This window comes from Engystomops pustulosus, chromosome 2 (genome assembly GCF_040894005.1).
Source record: "Engystomops pustulosus chromosome 2, aEngPut4.maternal, whole genome shotgun sequence".
In the NCBI taxonomy this organism is placed as follows: domain Eukaryota; kingdom Metazoa; phylum Chordata; class Amphibia; order Anura; family Leptodactylidae; genus Engystomops; species Engystomops pustulosus.
In genome coordinates, this window is record NC_092412.1 from 240,802,023 (window position 1) to 240,820,244 (window position 18,222).

Here is an 18,222-nt window from a genome sequence, read left to right on the forward strand (position 1 = left end):
CCCTTTCAGAGACACAACCCTACTGTTACATCTGCTCAAATAGCTGTTTGAGTAATGTCCTCAAGGTCTAACTCTTATTTTATGACTCTCCTCCTCAGCATCGCAATCGATACTTTCGGGTTTGACTTAGAATATCAAATAATATATTTCTGCCGCTATAATGATAGGAAGCAGACACGGAATATTTATACACAATGCATCGTATCCTGGAAGTTAAATATATACACTGAGATATTGCGGGGAAATAACATTTTGACAGTGATTCTTTTTTCCACAAGTGCTTCTTTGAGAAATGTACTATTGCTTCTAGCGTTTTTGCCACATAAAATGTCATTTCAGATAATACAAAAAAATCACTGAGGACTTATGAGTTTATAACCTTAGCGGCAGAATTGGAGGATTATGCTACGTTCCGGCGATACAATGTGAAATGATCTGCTGTAAGGGAAGAATTACAGAAGACATCGCTTTGGCAGAAGGAAAGGAAACTAGAAGTTTATAAATATGTATAGTCTATTTTTTATATTACTTGGATGTAGATTTAGTGTTTGCCTGGGAAGATGCTTTAGTTTACCTTCCCTATAAAAGCAACTGGTTGCCAACTGGTAGCATGGGACCAGTCAGTGGAATTCTACCCTTAAGCCCCATTGAATAAGTGCAATATTCTGTAAAAAGGTTTCTTTTTAGAGGTAGGTAACATTGGACTGGGATACCCAGAGGCCCACCACTACACAGCTCCAAATATTATCTGAATCCCATTAGTAAATTCATAAACATGGCCAATACATATTACTACTAGTAAATCCAAGAAAACAGAAGGTATGGAGCAGCACCGTAAATGCAGGTCTTCTGAAAGAGGTATGACATCGACCCCAAAAATCCAGAATCGGTTAACACTGAAGCAGCACTCCAATCGGTATAAGGATAGAAGTTTATTCCACCATAGCAATGCAATGTTTTGTCTATTCAATCAAGACATTTCCAAGCATGATTCCTAGCCCCTAGTAGTAGCTTGATTCCTAGCCCCTACCATGCACTGTTGTGTTCCTGAAAGCCTTGTCAGAAGACTGGTGGGAGGAAAACTCCCAACATCGACTTTTTACACTCTTTTAGCTCTATAGGCAGTGTACCAGTTGGATGCCCAATAAACTTCAAACATTGGTGTCTTCTTCACCAGTGACTATCTTGTATTAAAGTGGATTGGGGGGGGGGGGGTGCTAGCTGTCGCACCTCCGCTAATCTACAATTCATGATCTATAAAGTGATTAATGGACTTTTTGTATGCACAAACATACAGGAAAGTTGACAACTAATGATGAGTGAACTCAAACCTGCAAAGTTTAGGTCTGTGCCACACATTGGGAGTTCAGGTCCCCAAACTTTGAAACCGAAATACAGCAAGAAGTTTGGGTATGATATTTGTCTCATCACCCCTGTTAGCACCCATGATCAGCACTCTTTAAAGTGCTGGCAGTGCTTGCACACCATTATTTACATGCCATGAAGTCATCAGGGAGCAACGATCCTTGTGAAAATAGATGCATGCATGTGCAACCGACCCATACATGTAAATGCTGCTGAACTTTTGCCAGTGGCCTTTAAAGGGTAACACTCGCAATTGGAATCAGCATTGATTGTGGGTATTACCAGTTGGGTGTCAGGATACGGGATGAGTGAATCCTCTGAACCACCGATGGAGGTTGTACTAGCCGACACCTGGGAGTCTAAGTGGCACCTGGCCTTTACCAGAGCCCGCAAAGCGTGATGGTCTTTCTATGGCAAGGTACCACTAGGCCGTTCCACCAGTGCGACTAGCCCGCGGTGGGAGCTGAGGTCGAGGTACCTTAGCGGAAGACAGTCTCGTAATAAGGTTCAGGAAAAGGGTCAGGGCAAGCGGCAGAGATGCAATGTCAAGTCCAATCCAGGTTCAGCAACGGTAGGTCCAGGCAGATGGGGACTGGAACATAGACACACAGGAACGCAGGACATGGGAACTCAGGAGCAGTAACACATGGGAACAGGAACGCAGGATACACGGGAACACACAGGAACGCAGGAGAAGCAGGAGCGCAGGTATAACGCAAGAAGCACAATCATCCGGCAGGGAATGCAAGAAGTGGCCGGCTGTTATAAAATTCCTGAAATGGCCAGCACCAATTAGCGGTGTGCTGGCCCTTTAAATTTTCGAGCACTGCTGCGTGTGTGGCCTGGGTGGCTGGTGTGCGTGCGCCGCGCTGCCGGATGCTGAGTGGGAGCGCGGAGAGGCAAGACAACACGGGGGGAAGCTGAGGGTCGCGTAGGAGCCGGTGACCAGAGCGAGGCACGGGAGTACCCGTGACCCGAGACATGGGTTGCGGGGACACCCATGACATTGGGTTAAATAATCAGAGACCAATCTGCAGACCGATACCGATTTTGCTCATTTCTACTGACTACCATTGATTAAAGCCATCCACAAGCCTCCTTTAAAGGCAGCAGAATGGACCCCCAATAAACCACTCTGCTACTTTCTGATCTAAAAAAGTAACTCGAAAAGTTATTTTCATAGGCTTATAGCAATGCAACATACTTGTACTTTAGCACTTTACTCAAAACCATGCTCACTAGTCTGTTGGGTATATCCAAACTTCTCAAGTGTTCTGCGTGAATCTATGATAAATTCACTCCTGGTCCTCTGATTTATGTGAATGATACCTACATCATCCAGGGGCTTTTTTAGTACTTTTCCTGGTACAGCTTGTATTCTGCACAGAGTATATATCCTCTTATGTGCAGAGAAATTATTTTCAGTCTACATTGGTCCAGAAGACCATAATGGTCTGCATGTGAACCTTCATTTGCTTAACTTTAGAATATATCAAAGAGCCTATTGTTCTTTCTTACTGATTGTGGATTTTACTGAATGAGAAGTGAATGACTCTCCTTAAATCTATGTCTAATGAGCTCCCCATAGTGGCAGCTGCCAGTGTCGACCAGCAGGGCCCCCCCACCATGGACTCCATTTCATGTATGCATACTGCACAACTTTTAGTGCCTGCTCTGCTGCAGTCTTAGCACTGCTGCATCAATAGCATTTTTAGTATTATTGTCGAATATATAAAATTTCAGTATAACTTCAGGCAGCTAATCCCATTACATGATTTCTACGCTGTAATATAAAACCCTGCTGAAGTAAAATAAATGCCCAGGCAGTAACCTTGATTAAGCAATATAACATAGCCAAGCAATTTACAGTTATTGTTGCCGGTAGATTAAACAAACATTGGCAATGGCAGCGCAGCCTCCCAGTCTCCCAGCCCATGAGTCTTGTTGCTAAGTTACGCTATTAAATAATTTAAGCAGTAATTTAATTAATTTTCTTAACAGTGCAGCCTCATATTATACAATTGCAAAATGAGACTACAGTTGAAAATGGTCATGTGACCCTGACATGTGAAGCAGAAGGAGAACCCATCCCGGAGATTACATGGAAAAGAGCCAGTGATGGACGGACTTTCACTGATGGAGACAGGGTGAGAGATTTCACATTTTTTAACTTCGTCATGGCGTAAGTTGTTTTATTGCTGTTGAATTACATAAGGACAAATCGGTAGGAACCAGCCAATCATATTGCAAATTAAAAATGTAATCCACTTGAAAATGATCCCTCTGGTCTTTGAAATGTAAGAGGGCTTTAATAGGACTATTAACCTCCCCAACCAATTAAATTTCCCAAAAATCTGAACATGCCAGACTACCGATTCTGGCACAGTAAGAATGTTTTCCGCTTCCAACTTTCCTGATATATTAGTGCTGGTAAGCTCAACACTAGACATGCTAAATTATGATCTTTACTGTCATGTTGGTGGGCCAAGAATATCTGCTTAAATCCAGTACAGCCCTCTTGACAAAAGAGAGCATAGGGGACCAAACTAATAACACCGATTTTTTTTTTTTAACAGTGAGACCTAGGTGGCAAATTTACAACCAATCCAAAGTCAGTGGAGCGATATCTATTAATGGATGCAAAGAGTTGGGGTTAGTGGAGATGTTAAGAGTCCTCTTTAAGAAAAGGAAAAAAAAAGGATTTATCACATACCCTTTTGGCTTGTCTATGGGTGGAACCGCTTAAAGTAGTGCTGCTACGGCGTCTGGCATGACGGTACAGTCCAAGGAAAAATGTTCAGAAAAGCCGGAGCACATTCTGGTATAAAATTCAAATAGTTTATTGGATATCCTATCATGATTAAGGCTTTGTTTTAAGCTGAAACGCGTAGGTCGTTTACCTGCACCTTGTCAGCACGTGCCTAGTGCGACAACTTTTAATGGATATCCAATAAACTATTTGAATTTTATACCAGAATGTGCTCCGGCTTTTCTGAACATTTTCTCTTTAAGAAAACTTGTTGATCCATGGCCACTAAAGGAAAAGACATTTGGCATTATATCCCAGTCATTTAGGAGGATGTCTGCTCAGAAATGCACTGGCTAATACAGCTGTGTAATTTCTAATGTTTCATTTTTAAATATTTCATATTCTGGTAAGTGTCATCAGATGGCACTTTTAGGATATTTAAAAAAAAAACATGATTTCTCATTTCTCTCTATATTATTGCAAGTTTTGTACATGGGTTCCTTGATTGCATAAGATGATTGATGGTTCTTGGGTACTACCCTCCATCAAAAAATGTGATTGGGTTGGCTAGATTTAGGTCTTTAGGGTTCAATACTTCCTTAGTGCTAGGGGCCACTTCAGTGTCATCTATAACTCCATTTACAAATCTAGAACTGCTGAATTTGTATTGTGTGAATTTTTTATGAAGATATGTGAAAACCATGTTTCATTATGGTGCCCTAGAAGGAAATATGGAGAGAAGTTGTCATGTCAAGTTACATCTATCTTGAGCCAGACCTGCCCTACTCACTATTAATTAACAGTCACATGAGAGGGGAGACCTATGATCTACAATATATGTACCTAAACAATATCTTAGCCATTTTGGAGACTTTCTTATCTGCGCTCCCATTGGTCTACTTCCTAGTAGGAACACACCAACCGAAACAATAAAGGTGGCAAAATCTTGCAGTAAATAAATTAAACAAGTTTTTAGAATATTTTGACAATATTGGAGCATATCAAGAAAAAATTCTAAGACCAAAAGGTGTTTAAAGGAAATCTGCAAAACAAATGAACCCAATCTTACTAAACATATCTTTGAAAACTACGATTACACAGCAGTACAACTATCCATATATTGTTCCTCCCCATGCCTGTGGGGTTCTACAGTCCGTTCAACAATTTGACTCACTATCTATGCATGTTAATGTTCTTATAGCTAAGCCACTCCACTGGTTTCCTGATTGACAAGGCCTGTTCTCTCTATAGCCGAGTAAACTCTGCTCTGCTATACCATTCACCCCTCCCTCAGCAGTGGGAGGGACTTTGCTGTGTGTGAGTGACTTGTGAGCATAAATCAGCTCCCTCGTTCACCCCTTCCACAGAAATTCCCTTCAGTAAGTAACACTGCCAGTATCTCTATAAGGAAGGACATGAATAAGATGGACTCCATTTAAACAAAGACAGTCTCACATGGGGTCTTTTGCATACATAGTGAGTCAACTTTATGAACAAACAATGGAACTTTATAAGCATGGGGAGGAACAATATTGGTTTAAGCCAGTCAAGGTATCCCATGAATGTCTATTGAGTTGTGTTACTGTGAACCCTAACAAATTTTTAACCAACTTTGTCATTTTTGTTGATCCCTGCCGATCATTTTTTGTACAATTTTATTATATTGTATTTTAAGTCTTTAATCCTTTATTCACCATACACTGAATGTAAAAGTAACAATGAGTAGTTACAGATCTTATAACAAACACTGAGACTATGGACACTGGAAGACACATAAATTATAAATGGTCTTGTTTATATTTATGAAGGTACATGAAATATTTCCTGCCTGGAAGAATGAATTTTTATCTTCTTCTTCCTTATCTCTGCCTCTATTATTTTATTCTAAATAGCCTTGGAAGAAATGCAAACGTGTCGAGATAGATGGATTTATTAGAACACACTTGGAAAAACTCATTTCTCAACAATTATTATATATCATAGTAGAGGGCCTTGCCGATATACATGCCCTTCGAGCTATTTCATTTCACATTAGCCATGATTGTTGATTCACTTAGAATGAAGTTGTCAATTCTGGGCAAGGAGAACAGCCATCAGTCAGACCGAATTCTTATCAAAGATTTTAATAAGCCACTTCTTTCCTAAAAACAGATTTACAGAATCAATTTTCTCTTGTGGTAAGGCACATGCTTATGAACTGTGAGTAAGTTTAAAGAAATAGGTATTTAGATAAAACATTTCTTAACATCTACTAAAAGTTATCTACTTAAAAATTACACGTTAAAATGGGCATTGCCACCTCATTCAGTGGGGGCCATAATAATAGGGACACTTCCACATTCCTGGATATGCATGGAACTGCTTCCTAAAAGTGGGTGGGACTTGGGGATTAAAAATATGGCAATTTACCATCAAAATGATTGGCTGTGGTCTTGCAGAGCAGGTCAAGACTTTGCGGGGAACCACCACTGATTCAGTTCTATGGTGAAGGCATTTATGGTTAAAAGGAATCAAAAAGGTTTCTGACCAATGCAAATCCACTGCAAATCTCCCAGGCATCCCATGGATAGCTCAAAAACAGGAAAGGGGGCATTTTACACATTTGATGGTTAGACCAGGGGTCGTGTTTACAAATGTCCTACCAATTGGGTTGATCACTAGGGCTTTTTTTCTTGGATACCTTTATTTCTGCAGTAGAATTGCATATATAGAGAGCTGACTGCTTTACATTTTCATTACGGATGTTCCGCCCCGCTCCTTTGTTCATGCCGTATTTATCAAAAAGCTCCATTGTCTTGATATATCTATTGGTGGGCTGCGTGGCTGGGCAAATATAGAATTGTGCTATAACCTGTGCCAGGAATGGGTGCGGGCTATAGCCAGTGCCCTGATGTGAGGCAGAAACTCCACATGTCAACTCACTTTGCCATTGAGCATGGGCCACTCCATGCCCCTCCCCCCACAATCGTTGTAAAAGGGGGAATAATGGGGAACAAGGGGAATAAGAGTCTCAATTCCTGGCCACGCATGAGGAATTTCAAATATATGAAAGTTAATATACCAGAAACTTGCATAGAAGCTTGATGGTTTCCCCCAAAGTTTTCTGTATCCCATCCTAGAAAACCTATTTGCATGGTGTTTATCGTCAAATATGTCCAACGTGAGACTCCATTATTGCTAATACAAAGAGGAATTTGAAAACAGATTTAGATGTTATAGTTGGTCAGAAGACTGGCTTGAATGATGACATCCACTTAGGGGGCACGTTCTTGAATTTTTTTGGTAAAAATATGTGATTAGAGGTTTCCAGTATTTTTGTTTTTTTTAGCAAATAAATACACTGAAGTTGGGAAGTGTCTCCAAAGTGAATATTTTCATTCAAGTCAGTCTTCTGCTGACAATGGTATCAGAGCTAATGGATTGGGTTCCAAACAGGGAAAATTTATGATGTCTTTATGTTCTAATTAGTAAAGGAGACAGAGGTAGTATAAGCTAATCCCTTCCCTCTCACCTAAACAACAGCATTTAATTGTATGAGCCATCAATCACCAGAGTAATGAACTCCAATTCTGTCTGTTCATACAACTTGAAGGGTAACGCTCAAGGATGATTGGAACAAGAGTTAAGTTGCTGTTGCTACATTAAATGGGACTGGAACACCTGGGTTCATCAGAGTTTGTTATATACTTTTAGTTTAAGGGCCCATGCAAGCGGTTGTAGCACCTGGTCAGGTGCAGACGGGAGGGACAATGAGTGCTCCTTACCCCTCCCCTCTTGGCCATACAGTAAATCTTTTATGGAACGATTGCCCGGCTCGCACACACTACGGTGGGTGATACAGCTGTTTAAATGGATGACTGTATTGCCCATTGAAGTGAATGTGGCCATGTGCTACCCATATTGAAATGTTAATGTGCAAGGAGACTGAGTTAACATTTAATTTCCTGAGCCCAAACTAAAGATAATGATTAACTAAACAATAAAAAGTGAATTGGACCTTAGAACCAAAATATACATCCAATGGGATGTATGAAATATATAAAAGTGTCTTTGGGCTGTATTTGGCATTGAGAACTTAAAATGGAGCTCCAATTTATGGTAAAAATGCTCAAGTAATAAATGATCGATACACCTTGGGACCTTTCCAGGAGTCTCCCTATTTCTGTATATTGGATTCCAGCATCCTAAAATACTCTGTTTACTGTATCTTTAGTTTGAGCTACCTACCTCACTTACCTCAAGGCTTCCAAGAGCAGGGGGACATTGTGCATAGAGTTGTTTGAGAAGATCCGATTTAATCAACAGAATGTCAAAATACTGGGTAGAAGTGGAAAGACATCCTAAAGATTAAAAGGACTCCAAAAATGGGAGATATGAATTATGCACTTAGCTTGAACTCTTTATTGTAAGCTGGAAGTTAAATCTAGTCACAAAACCTTTTAATAAGTCTTATTATAAGAATACTTACAACTTTTGCTACATTTTAAAGTCTACTATGTATGTCATAATGGTCATCTGTAATGTTTTGGAATATTTTATTTCAATTTAACAGAGCCAGGATGACCGTATAGAAAGCATAGGTCACCATGGGAAATCTGCTTTGCGCATAAGAAATGTGATGTTATCAGATGCAGGAAGATATGACTGTGAAGCAGCAAGCAGGATCGGTGGCCATCAGAAGAGCATGTATCTCAATGTCGAATGTAAGTTTCCAAGTTATTTCTATTAAGTTTGTTTAGGAAAAATCATAAAGATGTACATTTCATGGTTGAAGTTCTAATCCATTTGCATCAGAAACTTCAGTATACGAAGCATGAAGCCAGAAGCAGATGGTTGTATCCTCTGCATAGCATCTGGCACTGGGAGACAGCCATAACAGCTGATCAGTGCTCCAATCTGATAATGGCTTCCTAGTTTAAAGGGAACCTGTCACCAGGAGACCCATTTTAGCACTCCCCCAGTCCCCATGGAGCATAGTACATGGAGGAGCAGTTTCCCAAGGGTGGGGGGGGGAACTGCTCCTTTCCAGCCACTCCCAGGGGACAACTGCCTAGTCACACAGCAGATGCTAATGAAAGGTACAATATAACATATCTTTTTTTCTGTAAAACCTATTTTTTATACAAAAACACAGTGTATGTTCTATAATCTGTGTGGGGGGGTGTGTGTGCTAAAAATGGATCTCCTAGAGACAGGTTCCCTTTAAGGATAGAGCAGCCATAAGAAATATGAATGGAGGCCCATAACATTTTTTCTAAGCAAATGCATCCTGGGAAATCTAAAGATAGTTGTATTCTAGTTTAATAACTACTACGAGTTTTCTACAAATAGATGATTCTAGTTTACCAGTAACCTCCAGGCAGTGTAACTGCAATAATCTTCTTATATTTGTTATCCATGGCCCCCTTCCTTCAAAACTCAATTTTTAAAATTATGCCCTGTAAGACAGATGGGTCCGCTCAACACTAATTAGGAACCATACTGCTTTCGAATTGACCTTCGGCTCAACTTGGCTAAGCATATATGTGTATTGAAAAGTTGAGAAAAGTAAATGTTTGCTTAATTGGCATATGGTCAATAGCTTTCAATGTGTATCACCAGCCTTAGTCTGTTACAAGAATGTTCTTCTTATTCCAGGAGAAAGTCCAGGAGACAATATCCACCTCCGTAAAAAAAAAAAAAAATCTCCGTTATTTTCATTGCGAATTTGCAAAGAGGTTCACTTAGAATGTCTTTTTACTTTGTGTCTACATCACATATTCATACTATTGTGTCTCCTGGTAACAGACTACAAACAAACTATGAGTAGTCAGATCCTGCAGTCACACTTCCTGTTGTAACAAATCTACTGTATGATTACAGGAAGACGTTCTGTGCATCAAAATAAGGGGTAATTACAATCCTAACCTACATAGGCTAATGGAGGGATATGCAGGCAGTTGGAAATAGTGACATTTTTTGTGGGAAGTGAATAAAATAATGGGAATACAATATTTTTATTTTAGGTGTAGAGGTTGTCCCTGTTTATGGTGATGGCAGAACTAGCTCTCCTCTAGGTGTAGAGGATGCCCCCTGTCTATGGTGATGGTAGAGCCTCCTCTCCTCTAGGTGTAGAGGATGCCCTATGTCTATGGTAATGGTAGAACTGCCTCTCCTCTACGTGTAGAAGATGCCCCCTGTCTATGGCGATGGTAGAACCGCCTCTCCTCTAGGTGTAGAGGATGCCCCCTGTCAATGGTGATGGCAGATCCGCCTCTCCTCTAGGTGTATAGCATGCCCCCTGTCTATGGTGATGGTAGAACCGCCTCTCCTCTAGGTGTAGAGGATACCCCCTGTCTATGGTGATGGTAGAACCTCCTCTCCTCTAGGTGTAGAGGATGCCTCTCATCTATGGTGATGGTAGAAACTGCACCTCCTCTAGGTGTAGAGGATGCCCCCAGTCTATGGCGATGGTAGAACCGCCTCTCCTCTAGATATAGAGGATGCCCCCTGCAATGTTTCATTGTATTTTAGTCCCCCAATTCCCCTAATAATTTTGTTTGCTCTCCTCCGCAGCGGCTCGTGTTCAACTATTTCTTTTTTATGCACTAGCGCCCCAAAATGTACACAATGGGGTACATTTAGTAAGAACAGTCTGTGTATAGTGCCGGTTGCACAAGATTCAAGATTCCTGGCGCCCGTTGTTCATGAATCTGGCACCCCCTGCACTGCTCCAACAGAGTGCACCTTTTTTGGTGTATCTTTAACATGGTGCGTACGACACACTTCTGTTAGACTTTGTATGTTAAATTTGAAGCAGGGTCTGACAGAGCACTGGAAGGCCCATTTCATTGACTAAATTAGTGAAGCATAGTGCGGGCACCACGAAACGGTTGGGTGCGACACAAATGTGGAGCAGACACTTCGTAAGCAGCTGAGCAAGCAGTTTGCACATAAAAGAAGAGTAAATAAGAGTAAATATATTCCATTTGTGGTCTGACCAGTTATTTTTTATAAAAGTAAAACTATGGAGCACATTTACTTACCCGGTCCAGTCGCGATCCAGCGGCGGGTTCTCCGACACTGATTCGGGTCCGCCCGGGATTCACTAAGGTCCGTGTGCCACCGAATCTGTCTGGTTTTCTGATGGCCATGCCCCCCGATTTCTGTTGCATGCAATCCGATCGTGTGCACCAAAATCCCGGGGCAAATCAGGGAAAAGCAGCGGTATTCGGAAAAATATCGGAAACCGACGAAAATGCGCTACTCAGACCATTAGTAAATGACCCCCTATGTCTTTATCATGAGTATCTTAGCCTCTCTTGAAACATTCTAATCATAAGCATCATAAATTTAATTTCCTTTATTACCATTTTCCAGGCACTGGTCACTATCTACTATCCACCAATATGTTTTGGTAACGGCAGTTTTACCAAGTGTTTATGTTTAGAACATAATTATACTTTTTGTTATCATGACCTAAGTTCATAACTTTACATTTATCTACATTAAACCTCATCAACTATCTCTCTTCCCATTTCTCCAGCTTTCACAAATCCCTCTGTAAAGCTATACTATCGGCCTCAGTATTAATTACTTTACAGAACTTAGCAAATATTGAAACTCCTTGTCTCATTTAATAGAGCATGCCCATTTTTCTGACACTGATCAGTAACCTATATATTGTTTTTGAAGGGGCTTTAACACCTCATATTATTCTGTTAGTTTTACTTTGCAATTTCCAATTTTACATTCCACCTTGTATTATAGTTTTCTCTTTTTTTTGCCTGATCCAATCTTATTCTGAAGTTGCATCCACAATTGTGATAAATCAATTTAAATGTTCCAAAGCAAAAGTAATTCATTTCTAATATTCATTGCAAACTTTGTCTTCCAACAGATGCACCGAAATTTATTTCAAATCAAACCATCTATTATTCCTGGGAAAACAATCCAATTAATATCAGTTGTGATGTTATTTCCAACCCACCATCATCAATTTTCTGGAGCCGAGAAAAAATTCTCTTACCAGCGCGGAATATAACAAATATAAAAACCTACAGGGATGGAAAGAAGATTTTGTTAGAGGTGAGGACTCATTTCTCTGGTAATATGTTGTATATTGGTAATGAAGTCATTAGTTACTATGCAAGGGGAAAGTTTATAAAACATAATGTAAAAATGGAGCAGAGGTGAAGGTGTCATTACAGCAATTTTATTTTTCTTGGGAATAAATGAAGAAGAGGAAAGGAAGAATTGACTGATTGAATGTTATATGCCGACTCCTTTAGTTCTTATGGGAGATAAGCAAACATCTCCATTGATAGATGAGCAAATCTGTTTGTTGGTTTATAGATTGCGTTCAAATCTGGTATTTTTCAGGCACCGAATTGAATCTAAACATTTTCTGATTCACTCTGAATGAGTCTTCCAATATATTGGATAACCAATATGGTCATTCATCCATGAAATGAAAACAAAAAAGAAGCGTTTTTTGTGTTTAACCCCTTTCACACCTTGGCTCTTTTTTTTATTTTTGTGTTTTCATTTTTCACTCCCCAACTTCAAAAATCCATAACTTTTTTTTTCCCATGTAAGGAGTTGTGTGAAGGCTTCTTATCTGCGTTACAAATTGCACTTCGTAGTGACGGTGTTTAACATTCCATGGCGTATACTGGAAAGCGGGAAAAAATTCCAAGTGCATTCCAATTGCCGTCCCTCAATTATGCCATTGGATCCAATATGGCGGCGCCCATGTGCTGCCAGGAGTTAAATGTCTCCGGCAGCTTTGCTAGAGGCATTTACAGAATTAACACCTGCGATCAATGCCAAGGCCAACTGCACATGTTACCGGTGGATGTTTGCTGCAATATGCAGCAAAAGCCTACTTTGTATGGACAGGTTTCAGTCCATGAGCTCTCTATACCCCCGCAGCCCGCAGGTGACGTCATACTACGTCACATCTCACTAAGGGGTTGAAGAAAATTGACCACTAAAGTAAAGCAAAATTAAGCTACAGATACTCACCTATACTTCTCTCCTCCTCAATTCCAGCACTGATCTTCTTTAAGCTTCAGACACCCGGATCACTGGAAAAAAAGTTAGAAAAAAGTTAGAAAACCCAGCCTGGAGTACAAGGATGTGATGTCCTGGGATCCATTCCATTAATTATTCACACCTCTCGTGTGACAACACCTCCCTCTCGGAAGCTGGGAGAGGGAAAATATGTAAAAGGTGTGAATTCACGTCTCCTGGACAATATATATGTCCCTTTGGTAGGATGGGAGACATCACACAAGAGGTGTGAATAATTAGTAAAAGTAAAATTAAACTACAGATACTCGCCTATACACCGATTTTCTTCAATCCCGATGCTGGTCTTTTCTCATCTTGACATTGCGTGGGAACTCAATGTGCTGGACTCCGGGGGCTTTTTATAACTCTTTATTTTTGCGATACCGGCATGTCAAGATTAAAAAAAGACCACCACTGGGATCGAAAAAAAGTGTAAAGAGTATAGGTGAGTATCTGTGGTTTCATTATACTTTACTTTCAGAAAATTGCAGGGGGTTAAATACCAATTTTCAGGACAACTGTGGCAAGATCATTTCAGACCAAATAGACCAAACTAAATAATATGAAAAAATTGACCAAGCTTTTACAAATCAAATCTTTGATTGCTCATCTTTGTCCATTACGGACACGCGTATTCATGTATGGGACAGTTTTCAGCAATAGATGTCGCATGAGTATATGGCCAAAAGCCAACGTAGATTTATAGCCAACCTTAGGCTGCATTCACACGAACGTGTGATTTCTCCAGTTCTGTATTTCGGTGCTGTAAGAGCCCTTATATACATGATGTTTTTCAGCCGTATGCGCATGTATTGCAATGTTTGTCACCATAATCGTATAACTCCTTATAGCTCCTGGTCTTCCTAGATACAAAACGTATATATGGCAGCATACAGTGGCTACAACATATGACATCCGTATTTTATATGTTCCCATAGACTTCAACGGGGCATACAGGCGCTAGAACGTGAGAAAAAAAGGACATGCTATATATTTTTATATGGCTCACATACGTCACAGTGAGGTGACAAATACATTCAATGTATGTCTGTATTGCCCATAGGAATGAATGGTAACGTATTCAGCTTGTATATTTGCCCGTGTGTTCGTCCATTTTTGTACAGTCGTGTGGATGTATAAAACACTTAATTAAAGTATTATACACAGCTAAAAGGAGAAAATCTTGGGGGAGCAGTGCAAGCAGGAAATAAAAATTGAGAATATACTCCCTTGCCCTATTTCAGGTCTCTGTTCCCATGGTGTGGACACTAGTATAGTTTTTTAACACACTGTGCACGACCAGTAGTGATGACATTTCATCAATAGCCTCCGATACTATTGTGACATTTAGAGGTGATCTCACTGATCCAGTCATATGACTGATGGGGCTTCTGATCAGCCCCTGTGGGCATATGATCACCTGTCCTCCTGCCCCCACCCCCAGGATTTCTGGTAAAACTAAAAAAAAACATCTGTAGAACACTGATAATCCCTCCCCCACAGGTCTTAGTATTCTGCTGCACCCCCCAGAGAACCCCCCAGAGAACGGTCAGTTTTTGCATAATATTTTTTTAGACATATAAGTCATGATCCATAAATTAATAATTAAAATCATCTTTAATATTCCCATAAATTTAGATTTTGCTTTTTAGGCAGTGTTCTCATAAAATTGTGTTACATTCAACTTCTTGGATATTCTGCATTCTCAATTTTGTTAGCACCAGGAAGAATTATGGAAAGTTTTTGTCCCATTAATCATCAAAGGTCTTTGGTCCTAGCAGACTAAACAAACATTTATCAAGCTGTAAGTCATAAAGCCGTGTTCCGATATTTGTAGATCCACTGTATAATAACTGCCGGATTCATTATTCATGCCGCTTCTTTATTTTCTTTGAGTAGGACAATGTCTCAGATGCCAAAAATGATATATTTATTGAAATTAACGTGATACCACTATGTTCCTTACTTAGTTCAAATGAACTTTATTGCTCTTCAAAGACATGATTAATATTGAAAGACAATGGTATTTTATTATGTTTTTACTTTGAGATTTATGTTTTTTTGTCTGGCCTTTATTACTGTTTTGGTTAACAGAAAATTATACAGTGTAACAGACCACAGTAAAAACAATGGGGATCATTTACTAAGGACCCGATTCGCGGTTTCCCGTCGTGTTACCCGAATATTTCCGATTTGCGCCGATTTTCCCTGTATTGCCCCGGGATTTTGGCGCACGCGATCGGATTGTGCCGCATTGGAGCCGGCATGCATGCGAAGAAAATCGGGGGGCGTGGCTGAACGAAAACCAGACGGATTCGGAAAAACTGCCGCATTTTTTTTAAAAAAAGTGTTGCTGGACTCGCGCTTACCTTCACCCACGATGGCTCTGTGAACTCGAGTGCGTTCCGATGCTCTTCAGCGCAGCAGCAACACCTGGTGGACGTCGGAGGAACTACCTCCTGGCCGGACCCGAATCCACTGCAGAGAACGCGCCGCTGGATCGCGAATGGACCGGGTAAGTAAATCTGCCCCAATAAGTCACAAGTATACACTACTATATTTTAGGTAGGGGTAGAAAATTTTGTAAAGAATACTTTTTAAAAATAGAAGTGGTAAGAGTTTATGGGTTGTTTTTTTTTCAATTAAACAAATGCAAAACAAACAAACTAAAGGGAAATCTTAATCAATGACATAATTGGTATGTGCTTGTTATATTATCTCCAGAGGAAATACTTCTGGTACTGTGTGTGTAGTAATGTGGTAAAATGAGGTGTAAATTAATTAATGGGTAATGTCAGGGTAAGTTGATCACTTTCAGATGATATTAAAAGGATTGTACCAAGAATTATTATTATCCCCTATCCAACCGCTAGGATCCCCACCGATCATGTGAACAAGTAGTTCCATTTTCACTAATTGAACAAAGTGGCAGGATGAGCATTCATTCGGCTGCTTCACTCAATACTATGGCAGCTTCTGGAATTGGCAAGCTTGTTAGTTGAGATGGCGGAGTGCTGTGCTCATCAATTTCCGGACGCCCCTATAGTATTGAATAGAATAACAGGATGCATGCTCAGTCTGCAGCTTCATAAAATAAATGAAAATAGGACCCCATTCTGTTGAATGGCAGTTGTCTGTTTTCATGAATGGTGGGGATCACAACAGTCCTGTGGATAAATAATACTTGGTAAGGTAAAGAATAACCCCAGAAAATGCTTGAATGGAGATGTTGCTTTTGAGCTGAAGGAGTTTTGTACTCTGGCTTATGGACCCTGGGATTTGCAAATCATGAGGGTCCATGTAGTGATGAGCGAATCTGTTGAAATTAAAAAAGCAACCTAGACTCGAACCTGTTACTCCTAACTCTTGTAATAAGTAGCTTTTAAAAAATTTAATGGTACTGGTAAAGTCGTGAGCACCAACCGTGAGCCTTATTGACAGAGCAGTTTAGCCAAACTCGGCCCCCCATTGTAATGAAGTTAAGGATCGGATTTGTGGTAGCAACCTTTAAAGTTTAGTACAAAATGTCACTTTTTGCTTCAACAATAACACCATGGGGGTCATTTACTAAGGGCCCGAATCGCTATATTTCGTCGGATTTCCCGAACATTACTGATTTGCGCTGTTTTTCCCTGAATTGTGCCGTTTTTTTTGCCCACGTGATCGGATTGTGGTGCCGGCATGCATGCGACGGAAATTGGGGGGCTTGGCCGTCGGAAAACCCTGACGAATTCAGAAAAACCACAGAATTTTTTTAAAAAATGTGTTGCTTGACACGCGCTTACCTGCACCCAGGATAGGACGGTGAACTCCAGCGAACTCCGGCGGACTTCAGTGCAGCAGAGACACCTGGTGGACATCGGGCGCACTACCTTAGTGAATCGCCGGAAGACCCAAATCCTCGACGGAGAACGCGCCGCTGGATCACGACAGGACCGGGTAAGTAAATCTGCCCCCATGTGTCAAAGTGCAGGGACTCCTTCATATTCAAAGAAGTCCGAGCACTAAGCAAATTTGATAAAATGTCAAGAGCATTTTTAATTTGTTTAATAATTTCAATAATTTAAAATAATCAGATTACAAAGAATGTAACTCTGTATCACAGTATATCACAATATAGTCATTCGGAGCAATTTCAATTCAAACTGAATAAAATTTTCAAGGCCAATTGGAGTTGTTACATCTCAAGTACAAAATCATTAATATAATGACGTAATTGATTTTCTTATATTGAACACAATAGCACTTATTTCTATAAAGTTTTATTGTTACATTATATTTTTCTGAACAATTTTTAGATAACTCCAATATCAGACAACGACTTTGGACGATACAACTGTACAGCAATCAATTCTATAGGATCAAGGATTCAGGAGTATGTCCTCACGTTGGCCGGTACGTGCAGTGTGATTCTTATATAATACATTTTATTTTTCCTACAAATGGTTATTTAAGTCTTTTGCCCTAAGACAAATAACTTTGCCAGTCACTCAGAAAGACCTTGAGGCCTTGTGTTCCCTTCAAGACGTTACATTTCCGTTTTTACACATGATCACAGTTCTTGTTGTCTGACAGTCTGGTATATGGGTTAAATTGAGTGAATAATTTCCCTTAAGTATGACTCGTGTGATATTTATAGTGTAAGGCTCTACTTGTAAAAGCACATGACTCTACATGAGGTATAGCTGACCAGACATCTGATGCTCCTACCTAACTGTGGGATATTGTTCTCAGCTCTTTATACATTAGAGTTTGCCAGAATATGATTTTTTATGTATAACAAGCTTTTACAAAAATGAAACACTGTGAAAGAAAACTACTTATACATTATTAAAGAGGTTGTTTAAGATTGTAGGGGAAAATGTTAGAAAAAGAGCCGAAAATATGATAAAATGTACCTTCAGTAGTGTAAGGCCTTCACCAGCGTCATCCCCTGTTAGTAAAGTACAACAGAGGATGTGTTGATTGTGTCTTTGTGTTTCACTCTGAAATTGCTAGTGTGACCTCTGGTTTATACTTGTTAGTGATTGATTTGCATTAGTCCTCTGCAACTC

General features: G+C 40.0%; 1 protein-coding gene across 3 annotated transcripts in view; it reads left to right on the plus strand.

Moving 5' to 3' along the window:
* The window catches only part of NCAM2 (neural cell adhesion molecule 2), a 240,759-nt gene that overhangs the window by 151,496 nt on the left and 71,041 nt on the right, over nucleotides 1–18,222 (plus strand). For all 3 annotated transcript variants that reach the window (XM_072138586.1, XM_072138588.1, XM_072138587.1), the window contains exons 8-11: nucleotides 3,367–3,512; nucleotides 8,667–8,817; nucleotides 11,994–12,181; nucleotides 17,467–17,563. In XM_072138586.1, coding sequence (XP_071994687.1) covers nucleotides 3,367–3,512; nucleotides 8,667–8,817; nucleotides 11,994–12,181; nucleotides 17,467–17,563 — 582 coding nt within the window. The remainder of the gene's footprint in view (nucleotides 1–3,366; nucleotides 3,513–8,666; nucleotides 8,818–11,993; nucleotides 12,182–17,466; nucleotides 17,564–18,222) is intronic.